Source organism: Serinus canaria, chromosome 19 (genome assembly GCF_022539315.1).
Source record: "Serinus canaria isolate serCan28SL12 chromosome 19, serCan2020, whole genome shotgun sequence".
Taxonomy (NCBI): Eukaryota; Metazoa; Chordata; class Aves; order Passeriformes; family Fringillidae; genus Serinus; species Serinus canaria.
This window is the reverse complement of record NC_066332.1, coordinates 9,678,298-9,699,665: the sequence shown is the minus strand read 5'-3', so window position 1 is coordinate 9,699,665 and position 21,368 is coordinate 9,678,298. Positions and strand designations below refer to the sequence as shown.

Here is a 21,368-nt window from a genome sequence, read left to right as displayed (position 1 = left end):
GAACAAACAAGATGCTGCTCTGTGCTAATGCAGACAAACACAAGTGAAACAAGCAGGTAAATTAAATAAATTGCTCCCAGGGAGGGTGGGCAGGCCCTGGCACAGGGTGCCCAGAGCAGCTGGGGCTGCCCCTGGATCCCTGGCAGTGCCCAAGGCCAGGCTGGACACTGGGGCTGGGAGCAGCCTGGGATAGAGGAAGGTGTGCCTGCCATGGCAGGGATGGAAGAGATGGTTTTTAACATCCCTTCCAGTCCAACCCACTCTGTGATTCCATGATAAACCATCACATCCCAATCTGCCCCTGTCTCTGTGCTCTGCCAGTGAACCTTTGGCTTTTGTTGCAACAGAAAACTCTCCCAGTTCCATGAAAATGCTGCTAGCACACACCAAACTGCTTCCTGGTGGGAGTCAGGGATTCAAAACATCACACTCCAAACCCATTCTTGGTGTGAAACCTCTGGATCTCAGAAGGGTCGGATTTAGGAAGGGATGGATCTCAGAGAGGATTGACCTAGGAAGGGATGGATCTAGGAAAGGATGGATCTAGGAGGGGATGGATCTAGGAAAGGATGGATCTAGGAAAGGATGGATCTAGGAGAGGATAGATCTAGGAAAGGATGGATCTAGGAGAGGATGGATCTAGGAAAGGATGGATCTAGGAGAGGATTGATCTAGGAAAGGATGGATCTAGGAAGGGATGGATCCAGGAGAGGATAGATCTAGGAAAGGATGGATCCAGGAGAGGATAGATCTAGGAAAGGATGGATCTAGGAGAGGATGGATCTAGGAAGGGATGGATCTCAGAGGGGAAGGATGTAGGAGGGGATGGATCTCAGAGGGGATGGATCTCAGAGAGGATCCAGCTCCACTGGAATTGCCACCCTAAAACCTAACAGGGTTCTCTGACTGAGACCAATTCCCCTCTGACCATGGCTAAGCAAAGTCAAACTACTGTGTGCTACTTTTAAGATCAAAATAAATGAGTTAATGGCCAATTGAACAGAAGCAGGACTGGGCAAAGTCAAAGACTGGACAGAAAGGGTGGAAAAACACTGAGCAAATCCCATCCCAGAGTAAATCAGTACAACACAAAGCTGTGACGGATCTGGATATGCCAGGCATTCACATGTACTTTTCTTCATCATTTTTCCTTCCACTAGCTTATCTTGCAATGTCATTAATCCATATTGTATTTACTGAAAGCTGAGAAAACATTTCAGAGGTATCAGAAGATTTTCTCAGTTTAAAAGCTTGGTATTAAGGCTCCATTCCTGTTGCTGCTGTTGTTTTCAATTCTATTTAATTTGGACCTGCTCCATCCAATGGTGCAGAAAACATTTTGAGATTGGTTGATACTGAACTGTAGGCATTTGAGAAACCATTAAGAGACATTTGTCCTCATTTACAATAACTTTTAATGAGTAAAATGTGCTTCAAATTCTCCAGTGTCTTCTGTCTCTAATTCTCTGTGTAATGGACTAATTCTAAGTGATGGCAAAAGATGTAATACTTCATATTCTATTGGCTATGACTAATTCTTTCCTCAGTTTTATAACAAGTGGTAAGTTAATTAAATGTGGCCTTTCCTCAAGGTCAGAATTATTAATAAAATATAAATAGTTTATCTCCATGATTAATTTGTATCAGTTAAATTCCTCCAGCTTTCAGAATTCACATTTCATAGTCAAATGCTTCCTTCTTCCCAAGAATTCCTTCTCTTTTGAGCAGCAGTTTTCCCTTCTACCTGTCCCTGGGGAAACATGCAGTGACCACCTTGGCCAGGTGTATGTGATGCTAAACTAGACCTGGCACCAGCTGCAGGTAAAAGCAAAGCCTCACTGTGCTAAAAGACAAAAAATAACACTGATTTAAAACTCAACATTAGCTTTTATATGAGCTGCACTCCCTGTTCCAAAGTAGATGGATTTTAAGTCTCAAACAGACCCTGTTCTCCTACAACGTTCACCCACACTCAGCTTTAAGATATATGAGTTCCAAATGTGGATCTACACAGGGAGCTGTTGTCCCTAGAACAGTTCCGTGGAAGAGCCACATTCTGACAGTATTTGTATTTCTCCTGCCCTGTGGATGTGCTGTGAAGCTCAGCAAATCAGTGCAATAGAACACTGGTGCAGGTGAGCAGCAGTGCCCTTTGGAGTGGAGGTGGCAATGTCTGCCCATTGTTCCTGGAGCTCTCAGCCTGCTAACACTGAGTCCCAGCTCCTCAAATGAAGTGCCAGACATGGACAGGACAGTTCAGGGGCAGGAAAGGCTGTGAGCAGGGGGTGTGTTTAATCCAGACCATTGTCTTAACCAGTTTTTTTTTTGCCCAGTTCCACTTCTAAGCAAAACCAACACATAAAGCCAAATGCTCTGCAGATTTCTGAGTGCTGATGCAGTACTCCTTCTCTCATCAAAATATTGCTCTTGGATTAAGAAACTCTTGCCAGACACCTGCCTCTGCCAATAGGATTAAGAAAATAAAACTCAGAGTTCAGCAGCAAACCCATCAGGGGATTCAAACCCTTAGGAGCAGAAGCTTTACATGTAACTGGAATTTTAAAAATCAGTTCATCTCAATAAGTAACATTTTTGGTAGCTTAGGTAAACACATCTAGTGCATAGCTGGATTCATGTTGCTGTCATCACACAGAGCTTTCAAAACATAGCAAGCCCAGTAGATCAGATGAGCCTTTGAAATCTGAATAATAAGACAGGTTTTCAGATTTTATCAAACAAAGTATGATAGATTGGGAAAACTATTAGATTATCTATCCCTGAAGGATCTGTCTGATAGTTTGTCAGTTCATTTTAAGTTCCTTAGCAAAAATATCAGCCCAAGGGTTTGTGGCACAAGTGAAACACCGTGATGGAATCACTGCTCTCTCCTGCTTCATGTAACAGTCAGCCCTTCTGTCTCATCTTTTCACATCAAACCTGGATCCAAATGGTGTGTGAGCAAGAGATCTTTTGATTGGAAAAGCTGATACTGCATCTTTATCAGAAACAAGCACCACGAATGCAAGCCTTCAAAAGCCAAAGCAACCAAGGACGGTAATGGTAAATCCTGGAGTGATGATTAGGGAGAGATTTGACACTGTGCCATTGATTGAGTGGTGATCCCAACCCACCACAGAAAAGCAGTGAAGTCAGTTGGAAACAGAGTAATAAAACTCACACTGTGACGGTAGAAGGGGTCAACTTTTGTAGGATATTTGTCAAACTGCAAAGGGATCAAAGCACAAACTAGTTACTTTATATTTCCTTGCTTTACTTCTGTTGGCAAAATAGAAGACAACTTCTCTATTATTCAGCAACCAACAGAGAGGAAAAAATATGCAAAAAATTAGTTTCCAATTAAACTGTTTGGGATTTCTTTCTTTCTTCAAAGTAAATCAAGATCTTTTCGGGACAGGACAAAGGAGGAGGCCCCAGAGTGAACACTCCAAGCAGGACTGGCCAGAGCCTCGTCCCTCAGTCCTGTGCTGCCACCTGAACCTCACACTGTGACAGAGGGACAGCCCTGCCTCTCCTACCCAGACACCCCTGGGCAGCACAGGAGCCCTTCCCCACAACCTGGCAAATTCTCCACAATACTTTTGTAATAAAGAATAGAGTTGTGCTCTACTTATCCTCACATTTCTGCCTGGGGTACGCACCATGGGCGGTGCTGGCGTCGGCATGATAGCAGTGGGAGGGATGGCGTGGGGGAAGGGCGTGAAGGTGTGCTGGTGGGTGTGTTGGTGTGTGTGCTGGTGCTGGTGCTGGTGCTGGTGGAACTCTGTCCTCAGGTAGGGTGGCGGGCCCAGCGAGGCCCCGCGGTCGGCGCTCTGCGAGGCCAGGAACCGCGTGTTCAGCTCCTGGCGCAGGAGGTCTTGCTCTGAAACACAGAAGCACAGAGGGACAGAGTTTATGGGCTTGGAAAAGACCTTGGAGATCATCGAGTCCAACCTGTAACCCAACAGTACCCTGCCACCCAGACCATGGCACTGAGTGCCACATCCAGTCTTTTCTTAAATATCTCTGGGGACAGGGACTCCACCACCTCCCTGGGCAGCGCATTCCGACTCCCCATCACTCTTTCTACTGAGAATTTGTTTCTAATCTACAGCCTAAACTTGCCCCGGTGCAGCTTAAGGCTGGGTGCTCTCAACCTGTCACTGTTCCCTGGGAGCAGAGCCTGACCCCCCCTCTGGCTGCACCCTCCTGTCAGGGAGTCGTAAAGAGTGATGAGGTCTGCCCTGAGCCTCCTGCTCTCCAGGATAAACAACCCCAGCTCCTCAGCTGCTCCTCACAGGACCTGTGCTCCAGACCCCTCATAAGCCTTGCTGCCCTTCTCTGGATATGCTCCAGTCCCTTCATGTCCTTCCTAAATTGGGGGGCCCAAACTGGAGAGTGCAGGGAAAATAAACAGTAAAACAACTCCCCCAAGCTCTGGGGCTTTTCCAGGCCTTGTGCCACTTCCTTTGCTGTCTGTGGATAATCACAACACAGTACAGGGTAAGAAAGCCCCCTCAGGTCTTCCTCCAGATCCCAAAAGCCTGAGACATTACTAAGTTTTTATTTCCCCTCTCACCAAGTCTCTTTTCCCATTTCTCTGAGCATTTATGGACATAGACACAGTCCTGAACAGGTGAGGGTGGACAAGCAAGCTGGAGTGAGCAAACAAGTGGCTTCTGCTCACAGCAGCATCCTGGTGGATGGACACAAAATGACACTACACAAATGCTCCATTTTCCTCCCCTCAGTGACCTGGTCAGGCCCTGGCACAGGGTGCCCAGAGCAGCTGGGGCTGCCCCTGGATCCCTGGAAGCGTCCAAGGCCAGGTTGGACAGGGCTTGGAGCAGCCTGGGACAGTGGGAGGTGTCCCTGCCATGGCAGGGGTGACACTGGATGGGCTTTAAGGGCCCTCCAACCCAAACTTTCTGAGCACACCTGAGCCTAGCACGGCTGTGAGCTCAGCCAGAACAGACCCTCCCTGCAGCCAGGGAAACTCTGCTGGGCACAGACCATAACTGCATGAAGACCTTTGCTGTGGGGGGCACAGATTCCATGTGGGCACCTTGTGAACTCAGCTGTGTTTCACTATGGGTGGAACAAAACAAACCTGGGAGAACCACAGCCTTCCCAAAGCAGTCATTCCCAGGGCAGAAGGTAAGTCCCTGGCTGTGCCTAGGCGTCTGCTTGGCTTTGCCATCACTGCGTTCAGCAGTCAGTACAGCCTCTCCCCACCACAAGGCCCAAACCCCAAATTAGGCTATTCTGACCAAACCCAGAGTTGAGTGTCCCTTCAGCTCTCACCTGAGTAAGTGCTCCCAGCTGGGTGTCCTGGAACCTGCAGCGTCCCTGAGGTCAGCGGGGGTGGCGGGGGAAGAGCCGTGGGAGGGGCAAACATATTGGGGTGGTGTGGGTGTGCGGGGGGCTGCAGGGCGGGCGGGAAGCTGTGCAGGGGGCTGGGGCTGGCCAGGGACAGCGGGAACGGAGATGCCGACGGGTGGTGCGAGATGTGCGGGGGAGGCGCCTGGCTCTTGGCGGGGGTGCTGCTCCTGCTGCTGCTGTTAACGAGAGGAGGAGCTGTCAGGGGAGAGAACAGCCCCAGCACACACACAACACAACCCCAGCAGCCCCTTGTGTCAAACACAGCGTTACAAACCCCAGTTACCATTTCCAGTCCTACCACCATTTCCAGTCCTACCCCTTCTCCAACACTTGCTCTGGTATCTTTCACTTCCTGTGGTTCCCCCACACCTGAGCCAGGCTCTCCTTTGCTGCGAGAGGTTGGTATTGTCAAGGAGGTTGGCATTGTCAAGGAGATTGGTATTGTCCCACAACCGCACAAAGGAGTAATCAGCCCTGTGCATTCATGACTTAATTATCAGATCCTTTCTACATGGCTGCTCCTGGTTCATGTTTTCAGGCAAATGAAGCTCAAAATCACCGCATTAATAAAAATTTAATTTTTTTTAAAGTGAATTACTGAGATGAAAGACTGTAGAAAATGTGAAATGAAGTTGAGAAGGCAACAACAGATTTGTGCTTATTGTACAGGTGATGTCCCTCTCTACCCACAATAAAATGAGATAAGACGAGTCAACAAAAGAAGTATTTGTGATTACACCGGCTGCAAATTTTCAGGTTTCATTTCCTACTAATGAGTATTTAAAATACATTCATGGAAAGCTTAATTCTCCTTGTCTTTATTTCAAGTAAGAACACACTTCTATTGCAGTGACTTTTAAAGACAAGCAATACCAGCTTGGTTAAAAATAAATCCAGGTCTTAAACACCTCCCAGTCTTTAGTCAAACCATGAAGCAACCACAGTGCTACTTCTCCAGGTCTTGAAGGTCACACCTGCCTGCTGGGAGCTTGGATTTGCAGACGAGTAACCCAGCTTAGAGTAGGGGAAACCTGAGGTCCCTGACTCAGAGGGACATCACGGGTTCCTGTGCACATGGTGTTTAATCTCACTGCTCATCTTTGCTATCCACAGATAAAAGGTGAGGCTGATCTCACTGTGGCCAGGTGAGAGAAAAACACTGAAGCCTGTAAAGTGTCAGCAGTGAAGGAAAAGACGGAGCTGTGAAGTGCCTGGTGTGTGACTGCTGGTGCTGGGCTGTCACCAGCTGCACCTCCATCGAGGGGCTCCTGGGCTCCCTGCCCTGGGCCATGGCAGCGCTTGGATAAATCAGATATTTACAGGGATGGGAGGGCAAAACTGTCAGCCTCCAGCAAGCAGCCCAGCAGGAACTGGGCCTTTCTTCCCCGATCTACACTGTGTAGAATTCCCTCCAGAAACTCAAGTACGGCAGGGAAAAAAAATCCAAAGCAAATGAACTTTAAATACCCAGTTTATGGGATCACCAGGTCACAGAGAGAGATCCTGGCTCATCTCAAGGGAGGAATCGAGGCTAAATGCTCCAAGTGCCCTTTATTTCCCAGGGATGGGATGGAATGGGCTGTGCTGTACCTTCTCTATCCAACTCCCCTCCAGGCTCAGCCCAGCATCCCAGACCCCTCTCTGTGCACCTACCTTAAGCTGTTGAGGCTCAAGCTGCTGCTGTTGTATGCAGAGAGCGGCTGCGAGAGGCTCTGGGGATGGGGCTGCACGGCGGGCAGGGCCGGGTGTGCCGGGGGTAGCGGCGACTGCGGCCGCGGCGGGTGCGGGCCGGCCGGGGGCGGGCCGGAGTTCTGGCCGGAGTGCTGGCCGCAGGGCTGGCCGGCAGGAGGGCGGCCGGGCTCCTCGGGGGCCGGGGGCACTGGCGCGGCCGGGGCGGGCGCTGGGGCCGGAGCCTCCGGGCGTGAGGCGAGCGCGGGGCTGGGGCAGCAGCGGCCCTCGGGAGGCGGCTCCAGCGGCGGCGGCGTCACCTGAGGACGGGGGTCTTTAGGCACCACAGGCTCAAGTATTGGGTCTTTGCTGCTGTCCTGGCTCTTCTCTTGGCTCCTTTCTAGCCCTGATATTTTGGGGACAGCTGGGCCCCTAGCACCAGAGTCGTCATTGTCAGCAAGTGTGCCAACTCCCACCTCTTTATCTGCAACAACAACAATGGAGATAAAAAATGGTTAAACGTGACACAGCCAGGCCAACCCAAAGCCACTGCTGGGCCACTCACACTCCGAGTGGGCCAGGTAAATGTGAAACTGAATCAAATCCACCTGCCCCAGTAACTCTCCTCAAAATAAAACATGTGACAGAGAAGACAGACCCTGTTTAGTGCTGCTGTTCTCCATCGTTGTTATGATAATGCCTCACTGAGGGAACAAGCTGAGGGAACTGACCCTCTGAGGGAGCCACTGCCACAGGAGCTCCGTGCTTTTCACTGAATGGTTTAACGTCGGAAAAGATCCACCAAGTTCAATCCCTCACCATGCTCACCACTAAATCATGTCCTCAAGTACCACATCCACATGTTTTTTGAACACTTCCATGGTTGTTGACTGCATCACTGCCCTGGGCGACTGTGCCAGTGCTGAGCCCCCTTTCCCCATGGGGAAATTCCTGCTGATGTCCCCGCTGAGGCTCCCCTGGCCCAGCCTGAGGCCGTTCCCTCTCCTCCTGTCCCTGTTCCCTGGAGCACAGCCTGACCCCCCTGGCTGTCCCCTCCTGGCAGGAGTTGTGCAGAGCCACAAGGGCCACCCTGAGCCTCCTTTGCTCCAGGCTGAGCCCCTTCCCAGCTCCCTCAGCTGCTCCTGGGGCTCCAGATCCTTCCCCATTACACAAGATCTAAACTTGAGAACACACACTAGCAGCAGCCGAGGCCTTTTTGGTTTGGCTGATCATGGAATGACTTACTTTTATTTCCCAACTCTTTAATAATAATAATGAATATAACTATAATTTTAACACCCGTACATTGGAGTTTTGCTGACCAGGGCTCCACAGCAATTTCCCATTGGAACTGCTCCCCAAACCTTCTGCCAGTGTGGATCTGATCCATGGCACCCCTTGGAACAAATCCAGGGGAACGTTGCTGACCCAGGATTGGGAAAGGTGCTGCCTTGCAGGTGGGGGATCAGGAACCCATTTAGGGCCATATTGCACAACAATTGGAACAGCTGACTTAAACCTTCAGCAACCACAGAAACACAGCCCAAGGTTTGAAGGGGCTTGGGACAAGCTTAGAATTAAAAAAGTGTCCAGTATTCTAAATAACCCTAAGACAAGAAAACTTTACTTCTCCTTCTGCCAGTTTTAAGCGGTAAAATGACTAAACGCATAATGAAAGAACATCCATTCAGAGAAAATTGTTGACAGCTCCTTTGTGCAAACCCTGGAGTAAAGGAGTGAAATTCAAAGGATGGGGAGTGAACTCTGCCAGCCCATGGCCTGGGCACATGTTTGCCAACCATCACATCCCTGGAGGCAGCCTGGCAGCCATGTGTCACAAACATGGCATTATTTAATTTCATTAACAGATCAAAAATAAACCACACCAGAACTTGCTCAGTGAGTGTTTTACAGGCCCAGTGCAAGGGTGAAAAGCCTGGTAAAGCTGAGGATTTTCATAGATTGTGGACAGGAGGTAGGGAAGAAGGGGACAAAGGGAGGCAAAAGGGAGGTAAAGAGGAGAAAAAGGAAGCAAGAAAGAGGACTTATTTTATGAAGACATTCTTTATTCACTCCTGGAATACCTGTAACAGACAATAATAGACAGAGAGGCTCCTCCATCAACTTGGATGGGATGATTATGAGGGCAAGAGTAGGACTCCAGAGGGATAAAAACAATTACTCTGCCATATGCCCAAGGTTTATCCCACTGCAATAAACTGCAGGTTCTAGGTAAAGAAAACTTTGCTTGCATTAACTCTTTGGATCAATCCTCTTTAATCAAACATTATTACAAGTTAGAGTGTGATCCACACATGTGTAAAGGCAGGTCCTCCAGGAGGAGTTTGCTCAGGAATAGGTGGATCTCTGTTCCCAGTCCTTATGGCTGTAGGAGTTACAAGTTTTTGGGTTTGCTGGGGTTTTTGACACAATGGCTTTGAGGACTCAGGCTTGTCACCCTACTTACTACACAGCTCTAGCAGGTGGTCTGGAAATCCTGCAGAGGTGATACTTCCAAACCTAGAGGGAACACCTTGCTCTTAGTGCATTCATTAAATCCTTTTCTTTAGCCTCTCTCATGTGCCACATTTATTCAGCACAGCTCAGTGCTGGGATCTGCTCCCCCTCCCCAGGAGAAAAGGGCTGGGGATGCCCCTGTCTCCTGGGTGTTCCCTGCTGCTGCCCACACCCCCAATGCACAGCCCTGAGTGCCATCCCTGTGAGTCTGCCCTTGGGAGGTGCTGCCTGCAGTAACATAAATGTTATTCCCAGTCTCCCAGCAGCCGTGCCCATGGGTTCTGCCTCTCCTGTGTGACACCAGTGCACCCACACTGTGGCCCAGCCCAGCTGTGCAGGAGTCCCAGCACACACAGCCCTGCCTGCTGATAACCATGATGGATAAATCAGAACCAATTCTCCAGCCCACTGCATCTCTTTGGGGAGTTGAAATCTCCCCTCAGTGATAAACGGCACCAATCACAGGTTTCGTGAGGAGGGCTCCAGTCCCCATCAACAGCACTTCAAGGTCACACAGACAAGATTGCTCTTTTCCTACCCTCACTGGCTCAGTGAAAAAACTCTGGGGGAAAACCCTTAATGTCACTATGAGACTGACAACCCAGCTTTCTGAGGTTGTTTATCATCAGAGGAATTAATCTCCACCCAACAGCTAAGCAAGCACCAAGATAACTTCATTTGCTGGCTGTCTATACACTCTGCTTTGGATAAACTGGAATTACTGCACTGGGATTCAGGGGAGCAGTGACTGTGATGTAACTTCCATGCTGACACAGGCTCCCCTTTTTCCACTGGGTTGATAATGTATCCACCAGCAGCCAATCTTCCACTAAAAAAGGAATAAGGCCAGAATTTGATGCTGAGGAACATTGGCATTTCCCAGACAGGAAATGCAGCTTTCACTATCTTCCATTCCTGTGCCCTTTGATGTGCCTTCAATTTCAAATTCCTCTGTTTTTCACTCAAACACACAAACTGAAGACACACAGAACTCCAGTCCCCTCCATGTGACCCTGCTGTGCATGTGACTGTCATCACACCAGGGAACAGCAAAGACCATCCTGGGGACACCTGTGGGTAACCCAGGTGACTCAGTTGACCCAAATGTTTGCTGGGAGGGTCAGCAAATATTTCCCTCTGGAGACATGGATTTGTGTAATAAATACAGGCAATATGCAGTTTTCCATCACTGTCTCTCTTCCTAATGTGCAAATCACTAAAATCTGACCAAACTCTGAATTCTGGCTCCTGTGTCCCATCTGTGTGGTCCCAAAGAGGCCAAGGTTGGCCAGGGGTGGCCACTGGGAACATCACAGCCACAGGAACAGCCCAGCTGCTCTCCACTAACAAAAAGGCCCTGTTGGAATTGCTAGATGTGACATTCCCAGAGAATCAATGCAGAATCCTCTTATTGTGCCTGGCCAGTGTGTTTGCAGATGGGTCCAGGAGCACCAAAGAGCACAGGAGGTGCCAAGAGCCAGCAGAGGGTGTGCCATGGCCACCCCCAGCCTGGCCAGCCCTGAGTGTCCTGGGCATCCCTGGCCTAGGGAATGAAATCCCCTCAGGGACACCACTGCAGGACCATGTCAAACTCACAGTGGCCAAACTTTTATCCCAAATGTAAAATCATCCAACTTCTCTGTGTCCAGGTGTGAGACAGCCAGGTCTGGATGCCATGCAGAAAGGAGGCTGTACCATACCCTGTCACTCCTCCTCCTCCTGCCTGCATCCAGATTCAGCCTCCACGCCTGGCCTCGGGCAACTTCAGAGATCAACTCAGAACCAGCACTAAATTTTCCACTTTCCTGAGAAAAAAGTTTAGGATTAAGTTCAAAGTCCTTATTGCCCAAGTGGGAAAATTATAGGAGTTTTAAGTGTTCTGCAGCACTATATTTGGGACTGAGCATTCAGCCTACCAAAGAAATATTTTATTCCATCATTTAACTTAAAAATTAGTATTCATTTTCTTTTACTGCTTTGGTAAGTTGAACTCTGGACAACACTGTTATCTGCCTAATTCAAATTTTCTCCAAACTTCTTAATGCAAGATAAAAACCCGAATCTTTCAAACCCATTTTCTCCAGCTTTACCATGGATAAGTGAGGAGTTGGTACAAGCTGTCACAACCAATACAAACCCCCAGGACATCTCTGGAGTCCTGGAATGCAGGATGCATCTACCCCACAGACCACCAGCTCTTTACAAGCACTTTACAAGGCTTGAAATAGGCTTGAAATAATTAATCAGATTGCAGCCCTGATTGTCCATTTCATATTGATGAGACGTTGGTCAGTGCAGTCTCTGGATGGGGAAGGCAGGTGCCAGAAGCTGTTACTGCCAAAGGGAGGAGGCTGTGGGTGCAGCAGCCAACACACATCAAACAGGCCCCAGAGCAGCTCAGCTGTTGTACTGGATACACATAATTTGCTAAAAACAATTTCTCATTTTTAGCACACAGTCATCTTTCATCCTAATTTCCAAGGACACTAACAAAGCATTTGATTATGCAAATGAAGAACATGTCCTCAAAAGCAGAGCTCCTTGCAGCTCTGTCATCTGCTGATAGCAATTACTCCACAGTGAGCAGGTATTTAGCACAAGTGAACAGCAAGGCTGGTGACACACTTTGTACTTAATTATAAAACAGAGAAGAAAATCATTCAGGACAAAAGATTTTGCTACCTCCTGTTAAAAATGTTTATCCTCTGCACTGAAAGGGATTTAATTGTCAACAGTGAAGTTGCAGATCAATGAAAAGAAGCACTTAGTGGGATTGCACAAGATGCTGACAATTCTTCAGTCATTGAGCTGCTTCTGGCCTTGAATTGAGAGTGCGGAGTTCTTCAATGCTACGCACAAAACTATTTATTTCATCCAGTTGTTAAAGAGAACACTCTCCAAAAATGTAACTCCTATAGCTGTACTCTGGGAGCATATGACAGCACTCATTTCATTTTTTTTTAAAGCACCTCTTGATTTGGTACAAAGGGATGGGGTAAAGCTTTCTAGAGGAAAGGAAAGAAGGGAATATCCAAACACCTGTCTGTCAGTAATCCTGGCACTTAAATAAATAAGAAGGAGCTGCAGATAGGTGTAACACCCTCACAGACCCTGCAAGAACTCAATCCTGCTTCAACACACACAGCCAAAGGTTTATTTCCAGTAAAACCTCTTGACTTCCTAACCCATCCACCTGGGAATCAATAAATGACATCATTAACTACAGAGCCCCAAAGTATTCCACAGCCAGGTCCTGAGGGATGACTGAAGGGGCTCCCGAAAGGGCTGCAACACTTCCCAGGTGGGAAGTGATGCTGACAAAGTCATTGGGGAATATTCTTTACTAATAATGGGTTTGTGATCAAAGAGTTTCACTTTCCTGTTTCAATTCTGCATTTTAATCAAAGACATTCAGGTTTTGTCATGGCAATCTTTCAAAAACACACCCAGAAACACAGAAAGCCCTTGTGGGGCCAGGCTGTGCTTCCCACCCCTCCAGCACCAGCACAAGGCTCTTCCCAAACTGCTGCACAAACCTTGGAGCCAGGATACAAATCCCACCTGCCCAACTATGAGCTCTGCTTCTGATCTCTGCTCAAAACTGCCTTAGACCCAAACACCTGGGAGTTTCTGCTAGGATTCTCTGGAATTGTGGCAAAAACCAGGGGCTTTTTATGCACCTGAATTTCAAGACTTATAGAATCCCAGAATGGGTTGGGTTGGGAGGGACCTTAAAGCCCATCCCATCCCACCCCTGCCATGGCAGGGACACCCTCCACCATCCCAGGCTGCTCCAAGCCCTGTCCAGCCTGGCCTTGGGCACTGCCAGGGATCCAGGGGCAGCCACAGTTGCTCTGGGCACCTGTGCCAGGGCCTGCTCACCCTCACAGGGTGCAATTTCTCCCCAGTATCCCATCAATCCCTGCCCTCTGGCAGTGGGAAGCCACTCCCTGTGTCCTGTATTGGCTGTTACAAGAGCACCCTGTGACCCCTCAGTGGGCACAGCAGAAGGGTGGGAGTGCGCTTCAAACCTGCCCAGAGGAAATGAGGTGACAAGACAAGACAATAATCAATTAAAACCAGAAAACACTTCAAGGCTGGGTAATTTTCTCAATTATCAACAGGAACATCACCTCAGCACAGGGTTACAAGGAGAGGAAAATATTTTGAGTTTATCAATTGCCCCTCCTACTTATTGATTTGCCTTGGCTACAAATCCACAATATTCTCTGAAATGCCCACGACATCTGCTCATCCCACTTGTGTGTGACAGGATTACTTGAATGAGCTTGAACAAAACCAGCTTTCAAAAGCAGCCTGAAAGGTATAACCCTGTGAACACTGATGGAATGTAACCTGACAGCTCTGCTGAATACACCAAGGACCACAAAGATGTGTGTGGTATGTTTATACAGCAAAATAACACATCTGTTCCCTCTGAGAGGAGTCACACCCCCAGCTCACCAGCCACATGGACCTGGCTCCTCTGTGAATTTGTTCTTTACGGCCAAAGAATTTCTGATTTTTAAGGCATGATGCCAGTATAAGCAGAGAGCTTAAAAACACTTGTTAACACTAAGATGGAGCTCAGCATGACCATGAGAATTCCCATTTTCAATTACAACTATTTCAGCTCAAGGAAACTTTGCTGAGCTTCCACATCCCAGCTCCCCCATCAGGGTCACTTTACACTTTTCTTAGGCTTGGCACTATTTTCCTTGAGTTTCCACTGCTGAAGAAAAAAAGATTGATGTTAGAGAATTACAGAGTTATTAAGGCTGGAAAAGCTCTCTAAGATCATTGAGTCCAACCCTGCCAAGGCCACCACTAACCCATGTCCCCACATGCCAGATCTGGACACCCTCCAGGGGAGGTGACTCCACCACTGCCATGGGCAGCTGTGCCAGGGCTTATCCAGCCCTCTGCTCCAACTGCCCAGGAAGGATTCTTCTGGTCTGAGTTGAACCAACAAGTGAAGAAATGAGATTTTATTGTTTCTGGTCAACAAATTGTCACATTAAATGTGTTAATTATATGTGTCCAGTAACACCCAGCTCTTTGCAAATTGTCTCAATTTCTTGGCACCTGAAAGCAAAATTCAAGCAAAGGTACAAAGTCAGTGTGATGGTCCTTGTGAGCCACTCTTCACTCCTGAGGCAGACATCTTCAGGGAAGCTCCAGCTGAGGTGTTTGACCCCAGAGTTGTGGATCCTCTGTGCCCTCCCCACACAGATCACTAAAAACACCCTGTAAAAGTGCCTTAGCACACCACCATGAGCAGTGCTCACCTCCAGGACACACCAGCTGACCTGTCCATAGTGAACACAGCAGAGCAGTGGGGCAGGGTGGCTTTGCTATGGAGGAGGAGCTGTCTAGGAGGCTGAGCCCATCCTAAACACAGCAGCAGGAATGAACATGGGCTCACAGCCAACACAGCACCTCCAGCTCAGTTCAGCCCAGAGCCCCACTCATAACCTGAATATCCACAATAAATGGCAAGCAATGAAGATTAAAGTCAGATGTGCCCCACACTGTCCCTGGGCTGTGGTTAATGAGCTGGCAGGACACAGGACTGGCACAGCAGTGTCCCACATGCAAGAGGACACCAACATCGGGGTGTGACGGCTGAGGCTGAGGATGGCCCCAAACGTGGGGATTTTCTATCCAAACTGGAATCATTAGCCTGTGTATGATTCATAATAGCATTTGACAAATGTCCTGGGCTCCTCACTTTAATTTTGGTTCATGTTGTGCCTTGCTGCTGAGGCTAATTATTATCCAGCAATCGTGAATCCAAAGCCTCCAGCCTCATGAGCAGGACTGTGTGGTGTTGCCTTCATGTGTCAGGGAACTGTAATTCTGAAAGGATTAAAAGTTTACCAGCACAGCCATGTAAAGCAGAAAATGAATTGTTCACTCTTCTCATCTCTGTTTGGAAATTAGATTACAGGCTCCAAGTGAGCTGAAATACAGAATGAGGCAAATCTTTGTGATTAGCTCACAGGTGGCCAGTGAGCCTTTCTGTGCCTCAAAGGCTGGCAGATTCCCATTAGCTGCAATAATAAAAGAATGTGTACTTATCCCTCAGCCCAAACCCTGCCCTGTGCCAGCACAGCTACCTGCTGTGCTAATCCTCAGAGCCAATATCACCACCCTCAGCTGGGAGCTCTGAAGTTTGCTCAGCTGTCAGTTGGGATATTTGGGGTGTGTGGCTCACCCCTGCCCAGCCCCAGGCCCCACTGCACCCTCAGCACTAGGAAGGAACTGGGGTGCTCACCCTGCCAGCCCCACGCTGGCAGCAGCTGCTTCCCAGCACTGAGAGCCAAGGCTCCTTATAAACAATTTGTACCATTCACCAGCAGTGCATCACCTTCCTGTTCTCTCTGCAGAAGGCACCCATGGGTATCAGTATAGCAAACCCACCATGTTTTAGCAGAAATCAGGAGTCGGAGCTCACAAGTGGTGCAGAGCATCAGTGGTCCATTCCACCTGGGATTTGCTCCTCGCTCCTGCCAGCTGCAGATGCAGTGGGATAACAGGAGCCTCTCACTCAGCCACAGCCACACACAAGGAAACCTCTCCAAGCCCTCCCACCACGAGGCTGGTTCACATGAGGAACCTTGAGGGCTTCCTCCTCTGGCAAACTGATATCCCACCTGGCAGAATTGTGATAACTTTTTTATTATTTCTGTAAACATCTAATAATCCTCTAAACCCTCCTAAGCTCTCTACCTTAACATTACCTTCCACCAGGGAGCTCTACAACTCAACTTACAATTTCCTTTTCTTCCTTTTATAGAATCACTGAACCAATAAAGTTGGAAAAGCTTCCACAGATCATCAAGTCCAACCTCTGACCCCCATGCACACTAAAGCACACCACAAAGTGCTGCATCCTCTTGTCTTTTGAACCCTTCCAGGGATGGGGAGTCCACCACTGCCCTGGGCAGCCTCTGCCAGTGATTAAGCACTCTTCCAGTGAAGAATTTTTTTCCTAATATCTAACCTGAACCTTCCTTGGAATGTGTGAGGCAGGGAGATGAAAACCCATCTCCTTATTCCCACACTACAAATTCGCCAGAATATTTCAAGTTAACTTCATAAAATTTCTTTTACATGAAAAATTTAAAAAACTTGTTGAACAGTGGTGCTGTGGACCAGTGCTCGAGGCCCCAACCCTTGGCCCTGACCTGCCCTGGTGTGGGGCTGTTTTATAAGCTGCTCTGGGGAAACAGTTGGAATTCAAAGTAACCTCTGCCCTCTTCATTTTCTTTTTTCTAAAAGCACCCTGTGTCTGACCTGGCAAAGCTTGCTTCCAGTGCTGCTGCTAGAAGAAATGCCTGGAGAGCTGCTCCTGTCCCTCACCCTGCACAGCAGCACCCACTGCAGGTCCTAAACCACCAAGGCTCAGTGTCAGAGCCTCCCTCAAGTTATGCACAGATTTAACTGGATGTGAAGGGAGTCACCTCCTGATAAGGCAGCAGCTGATTGCTTGATCTGGGGATTAATGTGACACTGACACCTGGGCTCAGAGGCACCAGCTGGTGCAGTGGCACTGCTGGGGCCTGGGGATGGACCTGCTCAGGATCTTCCAGTCAGGACACCAAAGGTGCCCCCAAACCTCCCTGCTGGCTGCTGCTGCAGCCCGTGGCAGCCAGACTGGGGCACTCAGTGTCCTGCAGCTGGGGTGGTGGTGGACACTCTCCCCAGGCCAGCACATTGTGCCAGCTTGTGCCAGAACCCCAGGCTGGGCCAGGCTGGAAGGGAGCCCTGAGGATCCCTGGTGCCACCTCCCTGCTCAGGCAGGGCCATCCCAGAGCACAGGGCACAGCATTGTGTGCACAGGGCTCTGCAGTATCCCTGCTGAGGGAGACTCCAGCCCCTCCCTGGGCAGCCTGTTCAGGGCTGGGCACTACCCAGGGCAGGAGTTGTGCCTCCTGGGCAGGGGCAGTTCTGGGCTCAGTCCCTGCCCAGGGACAGAGCCTGGGCCCTGCTTTGCCCCTCCCTGCACACAGGGACACCCAGGGACAGACAGGGACACTTAGGGACACCCAGGGCTGAGGGCCCCTCTCAGCTGGGGCTCCTCTCCAGGCTGAGCAGCCCCAGCTCCCTCAGCCTTTCAAGCAAGGAATGAGCAGCCTGAACACTGCAAAACTGCCCACCAGGAATTCCCACTGTGTCTGGGTGATTGCTGTGGAGAGGGAAGAAGAAAATCTCCCAACCATTCCACAGCCCCTCCTCTGGAACCATGCTCTGCAGAGTCGGCCTGGAATGCAATATCCCAGCCTCTCCCACCCAGCACAGATAACCTGTCGAGAGAGATTTTATTGCTCAACTTTCATTTTCACCTCAACAGATGAACAACTCACCTTTCATTTTATTTTTCCTCTCTCTGTTGATCCTCTCCAAGACCTTTCATTGGGGCACACATCCCTCCCTGGGAGCACTGCAGCTTGTGCTGAGCTCCCGGGCTCATCAGGGCACAGAGGAGGGCTTGCAGAGCTGGAGCAAAGGGAGCTGCTTCTGTCCTCCCACACTCCCAGGGACAGCCTGACTCCTTTCCCAGGGCTACAACACTCTGGGTCACAGAACCATGGAATGGCTTGGGTTGGAAGGGACATTAAAGCCATTCCACCCCCTGCCATGGCAGGGACACCTTCCACTGTCCCAGGCTGCTCCAAGCCCTGTCCAGCCTGGCCTTGGGCACTGCCAGAGATCCAGGGGCAGCCACAGCTGCTCGGGGCACCCTGTGCCAGGGCCTGCCCACCCTCACTGGGAACAATTCCTTCCCAGTATCCCACCTAAACCTACTCTCTTCTCTTTCAGCTTAAAATAAAAAAGGCATTTCTGAAATAGTTTTGGTTTCCAAGAAGCAGAGGCGGGAGAAGACATCTAATCCAAACATCCTAAAATCCATGGGGCTGCAGGTGGCAGTTTCCAACACAAAGTTCAATTCCTTATAAATTATGAATAGCCCCAACCTGTGGCATGAAATTTCCATCTTGGAGTGAGGGGAACCTTGACAAATAACATTTATTTAAGTTTAAGGAAAATACTTCAAAATTGGGAAAAAAAACCTGCAGACACTTTCAGTTTTATAGTATTTTCAATTCTTTTCACAAAGGGAGGTAAAACTAAACCCCAGCGTTTACCGGGTGCTTGAAGACCAAATCAAGCCCATATGATGTTTCAACAGCTGCCCCGTGAAATAATCAATAACCTCCAATTCCACTTATTGACTTTTGCACACCCTTGCAGGCATGAGACTCCAGATGAAGGCACTAGAATCACCAGATTGTTCAATTTGCTCTTGCTCAGATATTTCACACTGACATTTTTATGACGGTGTGTGGAAGCTTCTTTGAGAGAAGCTCTTGAAAGTCAGAGCGGACTTGAGCTCCCCAAATTCCCTCTTTTGCTTCATTTTGGGGTCCAGGACTGCTTTATGCATAATGGAAATATGAAATATTTCTCTCTCTCCATTTTGTCCTCTCTTACAGCTTGAAGGAACTTCAGAAAGAAAGACGCCTGTTTAATCATGCCAGAATTACAGAAGATTACACATCTATAAGCTGCATTACCATGGGGAAAAAGTGCTTTTGTGTGCCCCCCACACCTCCCTGCAGTGTGGAATTGGCTTCCCTGACACCCATCTTGTCTTTTTATGAGACTGTTTCAATAATATAATTCTGCACTCTCCAACAGCCACAATAACAACTTGTTTGGACCACTGTGAACCAGCAGGAGCTCATTAAGTCCTAGAGAATGTTTGCAGCTATTTTGGCACGGGTGTGATTTGTTATGACATGGGAAAGCTCTACTATTTCACCAGGTTTAATAGGTAATAGATATGCCCAAGCACATCCTTCTTGCAAGGCTACGAGGAGCTTTTAGCAATAACCCTCGAGGATGTGTTGGGCAAACTCATCTTGCAACATCTTCAAATAGAGAGAGAAAATGATGTGAACTATGGAAAATCACTGGGATTCAGGGACAGTGCACTAGACTAGAAGATTAAAGTTCTGCTCCAGCTCCCTCAAGATGCAGTTAGGTCAGTGTTTGGCCCTGTTTCCTTTTCTAGGATTTAGATGATGAGCTTTCCAGGGCAGGGGCTGGTGTAAAACAAGAATCAATTCTTGCTTAAGGCCTCTCTGTATTCGTTTCATGAGAATAATAAAAAGGATTTTTTAAAAAAGGTCAAATTCAAGCTTGGCAGAATGCCAGAACTCCTCACTGTGGTTCAAAGAAAGCATTTGAGTAAGTAAATGTAAGATAAAATAATTTATTTCCTTGCACTACTCCCTGTTGTGTTTGAGATGTTTGAGAAGTACCTCACTGGGTTTTTTCCCTTTCCTGTGAAGCTGACAGCCATGAGCATTCAATAATCATGTCCTGAGCTCATGTACCTGGTTTGCCATGGGGCCCTGACAACCACTGATACATCAAATCATGTATAATCCTTCCACAACGTGCAGAAGGCTGAAACTGTACTGATCTCCAGTGCAACAAAGCAAATACACAAAAAATCAATATAAATACACAAAAACCAATATAAATACACAGAAAATCAATATAAATACACCAAAGTCAATATAAATACACAGAAAATCACGTGGGCCCATTAATAATTAAGAAACTCTTGGTGGCTCCATTCAACAGATCAACCCAGTGTGAGACACACATTTTTCCCACAGGTGTGTGCACATACTTGCACACTTGTGCACAGGTACACACATACACAGCTGTGGCCATTGGCCCTGTGGGGAGGATTTATTTTAAATATCATCAAAACAAGGCTGTCAAATTGATTCTGGGGGATAGAGGGAGGGCAGCACAAGGAAATGGTTCTGGCTGCAGGTCAGGACCCACACTTGCTCCTCACTCTCCACGTCTGGAGGGATCCAACCCCTCCTGTTCCCAGGAGATACCAAGCCTGACATTTGTGTTGGAAGCTCTCCAGCACTCACTGCCAGTTTCCTAAAGTTTGTGTCTGACTACAAGGGGGGAAAAAAATACCTGTTTAACGTTTACCAGCTACCACCAGTTTTACTGGAAACTGCTGAAAACATTTAACAGCTCGTCCTTGGGAGGGGTGAGGTGGTGCCACCAGAAACACATGAAGTGTTTTCTCCAAGCTACTCCTCTTCCAGCAAGGCTGAAAAACTAACTCTAGACACAAAGTGAGTCTAGGGATAAACAGAAGGGTTTAGGAGACACAAAACCCTGTGGCCCAGGAGATAAGTACAGGAGGAGATCACAGAATGATGGAATGTTTGGGTTGGAAGGGACCTCAAAGCACATCCAGTGCCACCCCTGCCATGGCAAGGACACCTTCCACTGTCCCAGGCTGCTCCAAGCCCTGTCCAGCCTGGCCTTGGGCACTGCCAGGGATCCAGGGGCAGCCCCAGCTGCTCTGGGCACCCTGTGCCAGGGCCTGCCCACCCTCCCAGGGAACAATTCCTAATTCCCAACATCCCATCCAGCCCTGCCCTCTGGCAGTGGGAGCCATTCCTGTGTCCTGTCCCTCCATCCCTTGTCTCCAGTCCCTCTCCAGCTCTGCTGTGGCTACTTCCAAGGAAGGACTCTGCTGGCACTGCTCAGCTTGGGGACTCACAAGTGACCCCAGCAAAGCCCAGTGTGTGCCCCTTCCTCTCCCACAGGACTCCATCCATTCCCTCCCTTCCTCCTTAAGGATAGAACAGCTCTGTGGCCGTTTCACATCTCATTCCTGGACTCAAAATCCCTCTCCTTCCTCCTCCCAGCTCCCCACACCATCAGGCTGGAGGTCCTTTTCCACAGAGGTT

The 21,368-nt window shown here is 48.7% G+C and overlaps 1 protein-coding gene across 2 annotated transcripts in view; it reads right to left on the bottom strand.

Annotated features, from left to right (window-relative positions):
• The window catches only part of AUTS2 (activator of transcription and developmental regulator AUTS2), a 786,103-nt gene that overhangs the window by 20,167 nt on the left and 744,568 nt on the right, over positions 1-21,368 (bottom strand). The window contains exons 7-10 of one of the 2 annotated variants that reach the window (XM_050981633.1): positions 7,033-7,531; positions 5,302-5,555; positions 3,639-3,880; positions 3,179-3,223 (exon numbers count right to left, since the gene is read on the bottom strand). In XM_050981633.1, coding sequence (XP_050837590.1) covers positions 3,179-3,223; positions 3,639-3,880; positions 5,302-5,555; positions 7,033-7,531 — 1,040 coding nt within the window. The remainder of the gene's footprint in view (positions 1-3,178; positions 3,224-3,638; positions 3,881-5,301; positions 5,556-7,032; positions 7,532-21,368) is intronic. The other variant, XM_050981634.1, reaches the window with a different exon arrangement.